Source organism: Lampetra fluviatilis, chromosome 1 (genome assembly GCF_964198595.1).
Source record: "Lampetra fluviatilis chromosome 1, kcLamFluv1.1, whole genome shotgun sequence".
NCBI classification, from domain to species: Eukaryota; Metazoa; Chordata; class Hyperoartia; order Petromyzontiformes; family Petromyzontidae; genus Lampetra; species Lampetra fluviatilis.
Window position 1 is genome coordinate 33,507,222 of NC_136275.1, and position 13,235 is coordinate 33,520,456.

Here is a 13,235-nt window from a genome sequence, read left to right on the forward strand (position 1 = left end):
CAGTTGCTGAAGAAGCTCCCAGGATGTGGAGTGTAGCATCGGACATCATGCTGAACAACATGCAGTACAGCCCGAAAACACATCAGGGAAATTCAAACTCTTGTTGGACAGATCCATAGTCACAACCTATATTGGATTCGATATGAAAATCATGCATTTGCTTTTCGGTTGACCCTTTCTGCAATACAGATGCTGGTAAAGAACATTGGCCACGCAAAGCATCCCCATTGAGAGACTATATTACTCCAACCTCCTATAGCTTATCTGAAAGTATGGTGGTAAATAAAAAAACGTTTTTTAGTGCACTAATTGGTAACCAGGCTGAGACCATAGACTTGAGAATCTGGTTTAATAATGACGCTTAATCGGGCAAAAATTCCAGCTCAAGAATTAAACATATCGGTTTGACTGTCACGTGACGAGCATTATACTCTAGATTCGGGTGGTTGGGAAAGTGCTGCCCTCTGCGGTGCAGCCAAAAGGTCACTTGAAGGGGTTTCAGGAGTTCTCTCTTTTGTGAGACATTCTCCAACACGAATGAATGCACTGCTCTGTGAGAGATGCGAATGGATTTTTAATCTCGTGACAATATAAGGGGCCGTCCATAAATGACGTCACGCGATCTTGGACGATTTTTGACCCCCCCCCCCGTCGTCACAAAGTCAGACCTCCCCTCAAATATGACGTCACAAAGCTCTGCCCCCCCTCCCCCCATAAAAATATAAAACATGCTTCAAATCGCTGTAAACTATTGTCATTGTAGTGCGTATTAAATGTGGCGCTGCACTCTGATGTTGTAGGATAAAACATTTATTAAAAAGTCTATTTAATTAAGTAGAACGTGTTGTCTATATTTATTTAAAGTTGCGCATTTTGATGTGACGCCACATTTCTCAAACCCCTCCCCTCGTCACACATCGTCACAAATGTCTGACCCCCCCTAGGCGCGTGACGTCATTTATGGACGGCCCCTAAGAGCACATTCAGGATACAATGTGGAGAAAAGATTAATGTTTCATGCGATATACCCAAGCAATGAACCGAATTGATCGAATCACCTTCCACTCACTCCACTGAAACAGATTTAAACTCACTACGTCGATCAGTTAATATCTTACTTGACATTGTCCCCAGCAAATTACGACTTCACCCAAAGCTGCTTATGATTGCCTCTTTGAACGGAATTGTTATCTATAGAGCTGATTGTAAATTGGGCAAAACATGACTTAATACGGGAAACCCCAATTGGCCAATTTGGTTCGGATAAGTGGAGGTGATAAGGTTAATTTGCATTGCAGAAGGGTCTTCGATTACACGCATCCCATATTTAAACATAAACACCACTGACACATTTATTTTGTATATTCACTTTCTTAATAGGAATGTGTTAATCACAGCAATAATGCACCTTTAAATGGAAATCCAAGACAAACACAAAATTCCCTTTGTACCCATTTCTTCCTTCCCTCCACCATACAATTCCCCATGATTGATGTCGATGGTTTTGCCCAGAGTCGGGTTCAAGAGCATACCATACTTATTGCCAATAGCAACATTTTCAAGCTAACAGTACAGCCATCATGCTCAATGCTGCTATGATGAGTCCAAATAAGGATATAATTTATGCATCACTACCGCCGATACGTCATATTTGCTAAAATTTATTTTGATGATAACCTAAAACAAGAGGACCACAATGCATTTATTTAGGAACTGGTGATAGTGTTTTGCATATTCAGTAGCTGTGTGCATATTACACGTGTTAGTGTGTTGTGACTAACATAAATGCCACGTTACGTTAGCATGTGGTTCAGCCTCAGAAAGCCCTCTCTATAGGAGTTATTTAAAATGTTTATTCAATAAGCAGAGCTGATGGTCAAGTTAATTATCATACTACACTGGGTAATCAGTTTCAAATTATGTTATTAATTTAAGCAGATCACAGCACGCAGATTACATTTTTTTGTAATGGATTATGGAGCTGCACTTTGTATACCCTCTATTTGTTCAGGATTTCCTTTACTGGAGATAGCATATCGATGTGTGGTCCATTAAGGGCTTGGTCAATTGTTTTAATTCACTAGCCAGTGTTATGCGGCTGATGAACAACAGCTAGCATAGTTGCATTCAGGATGATGCAGCTACACAAACTTAAAGCTTTATTCACAAATGACTTAGCTCTCTAGCAGAAAATGTTCAATCAAATAGCTCAATTATCACTTTCAAACACAACAGCAGGCAACGTTCTTGCTACTTATAACTCAATGATAATGCATGAGGGGGGGGGGGGGGTTTAATGCCTAGGTGTTAGAAAAAAAACCCGGCAAAGAGATTCCATTCCAAAAAATCCGTACAATTTTTTTTCTAAAACACAGGTAAAAAATGTAATGCTTCGTGGCTAAGCTTGGCCGATTGCCTTTATGAAATCGGACAACAAAATGTGGAGCCGTAATAAAGTGTCATTGTTGTTTTAAGTCAACCAATTTATTGGTTATTGAGATCAACTCAAGCACATCTGTATTTGTGGATTGACTTATTGTCAAGGATGTTACATTAATTATTTACTGTGGTTTTTAAGCAGAGTATTTGACCAGTCTCACTGTTGAGTATTCTGTACAATTCGCTATGTGAGATACAAGGTCCACCTACGATTATCATGGTTGGCTATGTATGGTGCAAAAGAAGTTCAACATACATACAAGTCACCTAGTCATTGTTATAGTGTTCACTGCCAATTTCTCAGATGACGAGAACTTGCTCAGGAACAATTACACCCATGCACGAGACTTGGCATGCACATACAAGTTAACATTTCAAACATCCATTACAAAACCCTAAACTTCAAAAGGTCTAATTATAGGACGTGTCAGTCACACTTTATGATAACATAAAAAAAATCACAAAATAAAAAAAATATATAAAACCATACGATATCAATAAATGTAGCACAATTATTGTATTTCACAATAATTATGTTCACAAACTCCAAAGATTGTAATACATCATGCCCTAATGTGACAGACAGCCCTTGAGTAATCTCAGGCGAGCTCTTTGTAAACCATCTTCTTTCACTTGTTTATAGGGGCAATATTTTGACAAATTTACTTGACAGACATCAAATTTCATAAAACACCAAAAGCCCAGGTTATTCAACAGCCTTTGCGCAACACAACTCAGACTCAACCCTTTGACCCCAACTCCCATTTGTCATTTTCCTCTTTCCCAAAATGCCAAGGCATGGTGGTGTGTGCCATCTTTTTTTGTTTCTGTATTACTCTGCCCTTATCTGCCAATAATGTCTTCAGTTTAAAAGCTCAAATTAAGTGTTAAACCAAATGTGCACAATTGTTTTTTTACGTGCAGTCATTGATGATGAATCTAAGGTCATCAGCTGAGCATACACGATACCATGAATTAAATCTCAAAGCGATTTCATGGATCTTAACTCGGCATCTCTGGTGCTAGTTCGTTGCTCCGGCATGGGCATCACAAGCCTCCCTTGCAGAGCCACACAATAACCAGAATCCGTTTCATAAACCTCATGCTGTGCAGTTCAAGGATGTGGTTTCGCAGTGACATGAGAATTTGACGTGCGGCATAAGCCACGTGATATTTTACGAAGGTTTAAAAAAAAAATAAAGACGCTGGTGCACATTTATTGCATGTTTTTCATCATTGTGCGTTTTGAAGCTTAAAGTAAAAAAAAAGAGCAAGCACACACCAGGGGGAACGGCGCTGAACTCACAGATACATGTTACAGTTTTGTGTTTAATGTCCATCGTGTAAATTTGTACCAATCAAAGTAACATCAGTTTTATAGTTTGTTAAATCTTTTCAACCATAACAAAAACACAACCATTTAATATTAATGTAAGGATTAAAAAACATAATCTTCAGATTTCGTATTCTTAGTTTCTTGACAGTATTTTGTATAATTGATGTCACAAGTGAAAACAGTTTACGGAAAGGCAGTGTCGCCGCGGATGATTACACATCATCGCTCACACACCTTACTAATGCCCTTGCTTTGCCCACCTTCCCACACTCAAAATAATCTGGTTTTCCTCATTGGTCAACTCATGGCCTATCACTGGATTCCCCATTTTATGACTCGACATCTCCTCCCCCCTCCTTCACCAACGTACTAGCAATCGACACTTAGCAAGGCTCCATTTGGCAGGACCTCATCGTGAAGAGGTCATCATGGCCGATGCCATCGATATCATCGCAGCTGACCATCGTTTTCTTCTAATATATCCATCAAGTGTTGCAAAGTGTTAAACCAAACTCCAAGGCCCACTCTTTTTCAGTCTCGTTACCACCACCACCACGTAGCTCAATATCTTATATCCTTGGTTTCCGACCTCTTGGTGTCACTCGTATGTCCGACAATGTAACCTACCTCATAATGAATAATGTATCTTACAGCACATTCTGAATTTGAATTGCAATTGTCATTTATTCGGATTTTATCTCCAATTATAACACATATAACGGTGCCTTGCTGTAGCTTCATTGGGCTCCAATTTACGAGAACACAAATTTAAGTCTTGTTCGTCAACCCAAACAAGGTTTGGAAAATAACCACTTGGTGGAAATGAATAATGAATGTCCAATAAGGAAACTTTTGGCTCGCAGAATTCAAACACCAGTTCGGGACTGCCAATTGGCTTTAGCACTACTTAAAATTCACTCAAATACGAGGACACGGGCTGGGGTTTGAATTTTAATACCAGTTGTGCCATCGGTCAAAGCATTAGGAGAAGTGATCACACTGGCAACTCTTCACAATAAAGAAACATTGCATCACGATATTTTGGAGCGGATTCTGAAGGAACCACAATACGACTTCAACAGCCATTTCAACAGGCTTTTCACCCAACATTAGATGACATTTCTTCATGCCATGAATCACAACTTGTTTTATGTCAATCATGGATATGATGCAATTATACAAATTTAGAGTTTAAAAAGTAAGTGGGCAAGCAGAATATATCGGAAACTAGATGTTAAACAAACTCTTAAAAAGAAAATCTGATTTTAATTAGCCAAGTAATTAAATAATGGCAGCTCAATATTTATGATAGGAATTTAGCATTCACCCTACAAACCACATTTATTGTTAAAATTGGGTCCTAACATTAACTTAAAAACTCTAACTGGATTTAGTGATCAATAATACCACCACTGATTTTGTAATTAAAAGCCTTGTTTATTGAAAATTAACTGAGTTTTCTCTGCTCAGCAACAAAGTATCACATGATTTCTGCTTTCTAAAGAAGTGACAATGTATACTTTTATCGTAATGCTTTAAGTAGGTTAGGCCAGTTTACTGCACTCTGAAGTGTTTAGGACTTCCAGCCAAGTCAGGTTAATTTAAACATGGATATGAACACTCATTAAAATAATCACATTCATGATATTATTCTTTAACAATACATTATCTTGTAATTTTATTTTAATGCAAAAAAACTATTACTTAATTTAAAACACGTACGCTATATTCCTTGGGTGTTTTGGTAAAGTCACATAGATAGGTTCAAAGAAATAACAAAAAAAATATTTGAACCTATCTACGTGACTTTACCGAAAGACCCAAAGAATATGAATTCCTGCAGCCACAAAAGCTTTAAGTCAAGATCTACATACACTATATTTAATATCGTGCAGCATATGCAATCAAGGCTGGACTACATTCATAGGCAGATAGCAATGCCACCTTAATAATGCAGTCATAGCATCATATTTAGCTATACTGTGCTGCCTGAAATATTACTTTCAATGGCAGTAAAGTTAAAACAGAGAATAGATTTATTATACGTCATTGACACTTCACAATAGGTTTTTAAAAAATTAATACTTCAGCAGAGTGACTATATGCCCTGATTTAGTGAGCAATAATATTCCCACCCTTCTCAACCTCTTGCTAAAACACATGCCAGGAAAGAGTCAGGCTTAACGTGGTTGGGTAGTCTCTCCTTATCCTCTGCTGTTCCTTATGTCAGAAAACATTTCCATGGCATTTTTATACATTCCACTCTCTCAGACTGTTAATATCCAGATTAAAAAGCTCATCACTTCTCTAATGAATACATATGATTCAGTTAAACATCCCTTCAAATTACCTTCACATCACCTACCAACCACTTATAAATATTACATCAGCAACCGTTTTATATACTTTTTCATTAGGCATTGCTTTCTTGAGCCATATTTTACTCTATTAGAAATTTAAAAATTCTGCACAGAACCTAGAAAGAGTAATACTTTTTAAAAAATATTTGTAGAAAAGACTCACAGAGTACAAACATCTATTTTAGGTGGTTGCGGATTGGGATGTTTACATTTATTTTAAGTTGTTGCATGCAAAAGGTAAACTTGAGTGGCTCAAAATAAAACCAAGCGTTCATGAGAACTCGCAAACTCCACTGTATAGACAGCCTGTCTGAAACCTACCTTCTGGATTTCCAACGATAGTCAACCACCTCTTTTCCCAGGAGGTGGGCCATCTCATGCACACCATCATCACGATGGCTCAATGCAATGCAGGACTCCCATCCCTTCATGATCCATCAACCCAACCTCCACATTTCAACGTTTAACGGACATGCATTTCTACCACAGACAGCAGCAAACGATATCAACTCGTATCCTCATGTCCTGTCAAGTGATCCGCTTTCCCCATCGCTTACTTACAGCCAAAACATTCGGACATGCCTTTCATTTACTTGGGCTGTTTACTTGTTGGAAAGATGCATGGGATTCGTTTTGACAGTCAGGGGCTTGTTGGTTGGAGGACGGGTTGAGGACGGGTTGTGGATGGCCGTTGCGATGTGGGGTCGTGACTTGAGGGTGGGTGTGCGGGAGATCTTGGGGCGGGCCGTTGAGGGGCGGGAAGAGGGAAGAGCCATTTGTGGCGATGAACCAAGTTGTTACTTGAGGGTTGAGACGACATCTCGGAAGATGTTCAGGAAGATGTTGGCATGGATCTCGGTGAAGATTAGGCTCGGGCGGAAGCGAATCGATATGTCCCCACAACCACCCAGCACCACTCCTAGTAACATGCACACCAAAAACAAAGATTCCACATAAAGCCATATGGTAGGGATGAGTTGCACGTTTATAAATATCAGACTTTTAAGGACAATTCCAGATCTTTTTCATATTTTCGGATAATTTACAGTGTACTACTTTAAAATGTGCTCAGCACCATTACAGGGGAGCGTGTGTAAGCACGCAAAACAAACGGCGCCGCCACATCGTGAAGGGAAAGCCGAAGGGAAGTGTGGTCATAACCTGAACGTGCGGCCAAGACACACGGGCACACAATAGGCTAAGTTAACAACAAAAAATGCGACACAAAACACGACACTCGAGGCTTAAGGGCAAAGATACGTTAAGCTAGCACACGTCTAACCTCGCCTGTGGAACCCCACACGCAGAATTTGAGATGAAGGTGTGACCCATAGGCAGCTTTTGAAGGGGGAGTAGGGAGTGCGCCTCAGGAAGGCAGGCGTGTTAGAGCCTCTGTGAAGTGGAGCCCTGATCGGAACCGACCACACAAGGTACCAACTGTGTGCAAAGACGAATTTCGGGCGTGGTTCTGGCAACCCACCCCCTCGTGTACCTTTCCGGCCTTCATAGGTGCTCGCTAACAGCATTTGCCCCTACAGTCTGTTAAGGCTACACAGGGGATCTTCATCTCGTGTGTGTGTGTGTGCGCACGTACCTTTATTCCTTGCTAGTAGCACTGCCTTGTTACGAGTGTCCTCATCACGAATGTCGATGGCACAAAATGTGCCCCGTCCTCGTGCTCGACTGAGTATGTTGGGGAATTCATTCTAGAGCGGCGAGAGAGGGGCACAGTTAGGATCCAGTTGTGTGGTGGTCAGAGGTCTTGGGGGTTTGGGTGGCGGAAAATAACAGTGTCATATGTTGGATTGCATTGCAATGGGATGGCTTTAGTCGCATTACAAGTGAACCAGAATGTGAACCTACTCATCTAATTATGTTCGTCTACGTATATATTTAGATTTACGATTTGCATAAAAAAAAAACTTGACTGAGTTTAACATGGTAAAACATGTCGCATTTTGCATCGGGCATCGGTGGTCGCACAACGGTCAAGGGAAGTAACTGAAAATACAAAGAGGCCCCCCCCTTCTCAGAACTGTAAAGAGTCCTGGGGCCCCTATTAAACATAATCTGGCCCCGCACGTGGGTGTGAACGATCGCTATACCTGCAGGTCCGTGAGCCCACGCAGCAGAACGGAGCCCGCATGCTGCACGTTGTCCAGGAGCCGCTCCGCACGCACCACCTTCAGCACCTCCGCCAGCATCAGCGTCTTGCTGGGCTCCCCCATCCACGTGTTGTAAATGCGATACGGCTACACAAAGACAAAGATCCGCCCTATAGCCTTAATAGACTGTTGGGGCAAGTGCTGTTAGCGAGTACCTATTAAGGCCGGCACGACACACGAGGGGGTTGAGTGGGCCAGCTCCACGCCTGGCCACCTTTGTCTCCCCAGTGGTGATGTTTACACACTGTACCAGGTACTCATTTGAGGCTGAGTCGACCTACGGGAGGGCCAGTTCAGATAATAGTCACTGGTGTTGGCCGTGAGGACTCAGGTTACTGGATTCGTCGCGCAGTGCGCTAACCGCTACACTACCGCTCCCCACTTAGGCACAACAACAACCACTATTTGCCATTAACCGGCGGTGATGTCACCACGGCGCTTGTGCCAGGCTATGTGCACTGTAAGGCCAAGTGAAGCGTCGAAGGCTTGCTGGCAGGAGGTCACGAGACAGACCCAGGTGCCATGGGTTAACTGAGATAACTGGCAGATGCACCACTTGTGCCCCCTACTGTGCCAACTTGCTCTGTTTTATCCACCCGGCGCTGCTCTGCCCACCGTTGTTGTTGTAAGGTGACTTTCCAGTAGTGTCCTTCATGAGCCTCCTCCACAGAGACCAATCTTGATACCGCTGGTACCAGTCATCGGCAAGTCCACTCCGCTCCATTTCCTCTTGTACCACATCAGTCCATCTCTTCTCTAGCCCGTGCCCATTTAGCCCCATCTATCTGGCCTAACAGAAGCTGCTTGGCCATGTAGTGGCTTGCCATGCAGGCTACATGACTCAACTAACGCAGTGGTGGCGAGATGTTAACTACCTTTCCTGGTATACAGGTTGTGGGTTCAATCCCGACCATGATACCTGTATATTTTGAGTTTGCATGTTCTCCCCGTGGTCACGTGGAATTTTGTCCGGATCCTCTGGTTTTTCCCTCCACACTTAGAAGCATGCAGTGAGAGTATTTGTTTGCTATACATTTCCACATGATAAGCCACTTCATTGAATTATCATTTGTGGCCAAGTTGCTTCTGAAAGTGAGCTATATAGCTCAGTGAGCCTTACCTGGTAAAATAAAAAATAGTTTAATAGTTTCAAATACCTTGCCGGAGGAGCTCACCAATGGGACTGTGTCCAGATCTTTCAAGGATATGTGAGCTACTCATAGAATCCAGCCTGGTTAAACCCAGGATGGATCGTAGGCAGACCAGCCTGAATGTTTCAAACCGGCAAAAATGTTCTATTAGGAGGGTCCACGTTTCGCAAGCATAGAGAAGGGAGGGCATGACTGTGGATGAGAAGACCAGAAACTTTGTGTGGAGCGATAGACCAGGTAGCTTCCACACAGAGATACACAGATAATGAAAAGATAATGCCGCTCGACTGATTCAGAGTGAGACCTCTGCTGTCAAACCGGAGCTGGTCATAAGTACACTGCCCAAGTATGGGAACTTCTCCACTCTCTCCACAACTGCCCAATCACTCATGGGAAGTTGAGGGAGGGGTGCGTTTGATGACATAAAATACCCAGGGGCAATTGCTTTGTTTTTGTGGGGCTGATGGTAAGGCCCCATCTCTTAGATTAATGCTCCAGGTTTAGCAGTAGCATCTCCAACTCCTCAGAATGGGCAGCAATTACCAGATCATCCACATCCATAATATGGTTGACCAAAAGGGAGCCATTCCTTGACCACACTCAAGCATTGATCTATACCAGATGGAAAATCCACCACTACATCCATACAAAGCTTCTCGAACTACATGGTCAAAGAAGATGTTAAATATTGTAGGGGCCAGAGGACATCCCTGTCACACCCCAAGGTGAACAGAAAAAGGGTCTGACACCATGCAACTTTACTCGGGCCTACTCACCATGATGAAGATCCTTAATGATTCCAAGCAGATGGTATGGGGCTCCAAAAGCGCAAATAATAATCCAGAGCCCTGGCCTATTGATGGTATCATAGGCCTTGACCAGATCAACACAGACGCACATATATGAAAACACCCACACACACCAATTCTGTGCGGAGTTCGTCCTTATAGTAGAAACCGCCGGTGAGCATCTTCTTGCTGAATGTGACGACATCGGGTGGGTTCTCCAGCCCCCAGTGCTCATGTGCCCAGAAGAGGCCTGTAGTACCAGCCCCAGTCTGCACCTCGTCGCACAGAAAGGCTGCCCCATGCTACACATACACACACACGCACGAGTATAAAGATCTCGCACACATAGCCATAAATGCAGATTATCTGTATCAAGTGATCTAAGAGAGCAACTGTTAAGGAAAAAACACTTACACATGCACGAACACATAACCCCACATTTCTACACACCAGTCAATGGTCATCCACACATTCGTACACACTTGCGTGCACATAAACACAGACGCACACAATCAAACAAGCAAACATGTGCATGTTAGAATGCATACATATCCAAAAAATACAAAGATCCCCCATAAGTGCTGTTAGCGAGCACCTATGAAGGCCAGCATAGCACACGAGGGGGTGGGTGGGCCAGCACTGTCCTCGTCCCCCGAATGTCAATGTTTACACACTGCACCAAGTCCTCATTTGAGGCTGAGTCGACCTTGGGGAGGCTCAGGACCAGCTCAGATAATCTTCACTGGTGTTGGCTGTGAGTGGAAATCGAACTCGGGTTGCCGAGTTCGTAACACAGCGTGCTAACCGCTACACTATGTATCCACACACAAACACAAATTAATTTTTGCACTCATGCACATAAATGTGGTAGCAGCACTGTAGCCACATTTCAAGTGTTTGTACCACAGTGCAGCCCCATTGCTTTATAATGGAGTATAAGGTACATGAAGAAATAAATCGCTGAATTGTAGCCGTTGTATAAGCAAACGATTACACCCATTGTTGAAGATTGTTCACGCACCGAGATTCGTGGCAGCTTGAGGACATCGCATTTTGCACGTAATGAAGTTGCTGCCTTGCTCGGCACAAATGCTTAATAAATTGGCAGCCCTGAGCCTGGAGTGGAAAATCCACATTTTCTACTGACAGGTGCCAGTCCACCCATAAGATTATAAAAGTAGGACTCAGCTCTGTGTCTCGACATATAAAAATATACATCAGAGTCCATCAGCCTTTGGGCTTTCCATATGAATCTCAACAAATCGCATTTGTTTAAGCAATAAAACTGTTGACAGGCTCAACCTTCTCTGTCCCATCGTAAGTAAATCTTTAAACATAAATGCTACTGGCTAAACATATGCTTTTAGCAAGAGCATCTGGCAGAGGGATGATGGGAATTTGAACATTTAACCTTTAACTGTGAGTTGAGCTCTCGAAACACAGCGCCACCACACAAGAGCCGAGTGCAAGAGCTGTAATCATGGCGAACCTTAGCAGTGAGTGCACGCAACTTGCGGAAGAAGTCGTCCGAAGCGTGGTTGTCTCCCCCCTCAGCCTGTATAGGCTCCACCACAACGCCAGCAACAGGACGGCCTTTTCGTGCAAACTTCTGCATCAGATCCTCAACCTGCATTGTGGGAATCGTTCAGTTTAAAGCCACAATGCACTCAGGCAATCACTGCCAGCAAGTCACTGGCAACATAACATGGCATGGCTATGGCAGATTTTTACAATTTATGTGCAGCCAATCAAAAGATGGCTTGTTAAAGAGTGTGTTTGTGCCTGATTCTGTTTCAAAAATAATTATTCGTCTGCAGAGAAAACTATTTTGGGTAGTCGTGCGACCTCTGTGTTAAGTAACATCACAAGTACATTTGGTATTCGAGGTATTATGAAAGCACAAGGCTATCACGAAGCCACTATGTTTCACGAACAATTATAATCTGCAGTAGTTGTATAATCGGAGGCGATATTGCGATGTGGCTTTACAATGGAGGTAATTTGCAAGTCATTTTCTAATTTGACGATTTGTTGTGATCGTGATGCCACCAACATGCAATCAGGAGTTGGAATCCCATTGCTCACTACGGGGAACTGTGATCCTTTTTTTTTTACAATAGAAAATTGTGAAAATTGCTGTGGATGATTGCTACAGAATTACGTGAGTGCCTCATGGTTTTTGGACAGATTAATCAATGGCAACAGGAGAAATGAGTAAATGGATAATAGCATTTCTCAGTGTTAGAGTCTTAATGGTTAATGTAACCAAATATATGGCTATTATTTTGTAGACATGCATGTAGTTGTGTGCTCCAGGGCGTTCAACATGAGGTTAGTGCTTCCAAATAAAAAAAAAAGTTCTCGTGTATTTTTAAGAAACCTACTCGGGCACACTACCACAGTGCCCTCTAGTGATGTTAATAGAACATGAAAATCTCTTTTGTGCATTACGTCACCAACTGGAAGTCTGGTTTTTAATGCTTAAACATGCATTCATTGGTCACAGAAGTGGATTTCAATTGCTGCACAACTATAGACTGATACGGTTTTAAATATTAACCGACACACCACTCAAATTGTTTATTTTTTGGCTGCGTCTTCCTGTGTGCAAGCGAGAGTGCGGTATGCGTGACCTCAGCCAGGCAGCGCGCCTCCTCACTCGCGTTCTCCCGGGAGTGCTCCTCCAGCGGGTACTGGAGGCGCGGGAAGGGAGCGATCGGCCAGTCCAGTGAGGGGATGTCCAGCTTGTGGATCGCCTTTGAGTGCGTCGTGGCGAGGCAACCTATGGCACAGACAAAGGCAAAGACCCTCCAGTATAGCCTTAACAGACTGTTGGGGCAAGTGCTATCAAGCGAGCATCTTTGAAGGTCGGCACATCACTCGAGGGGGTGGGTAGCCAGCACCACCACGCACGTTCGTCTTTGTCCCTCCAATGGTGATGTTTAAACATCACACCAAGTACCCATTTAAGGCTGAGTCGATCTAGGGGAGGCCCA

At 42.9% G+C, this 13,235-nt stretch overlaps 1 protein-coding gene across 2 annotated transcripts in view; it reads right to left on the reverse strand.

The window, feature by feature from the left end:
* Window positions 1-1,326: 1,326 nt before the first annotated feature.
* ABAT (4-aminobutyrate aminotransferase) overlaps window positions 1,327-13,235 on the reverse strand; it is a 64,700-nt gene continuing 52,791 nt past the window's right edge. For both annotated transcript variants that reach the window (XM_078861176.1, XM_078861180.1), the window contains 6 exons: window positions 12,873-13,021; window positions 11,729-11,866; window positions 10,374-10,541; window positions 8,241-8,387; window positions 7,730-7,841; window positions 1,327-7,054 (listed from right to left, as the gene is read on the reverse strand). In XM_078861176.1, coding sequence (XP_078717302.1) covers window positions 6,933-7,054; window positions 7,730-7,841; window positions 8,241-8,387; window positions 10,374-10,541; window positions 11,729-11,866; window positions 12,873-13,021 — 836 coding nt within the window. In that variant the 3' untranslated portion in view covers window positions 1,327-6,932. The remainder of the gene's footprint in view (window positions 7,055-7,729; window positions 7,842-8,240; window positions 8,388-10,373; window positions 10,542-11,728; window positions 11,867-12,872; window positions 13,022-13,235) is intronic.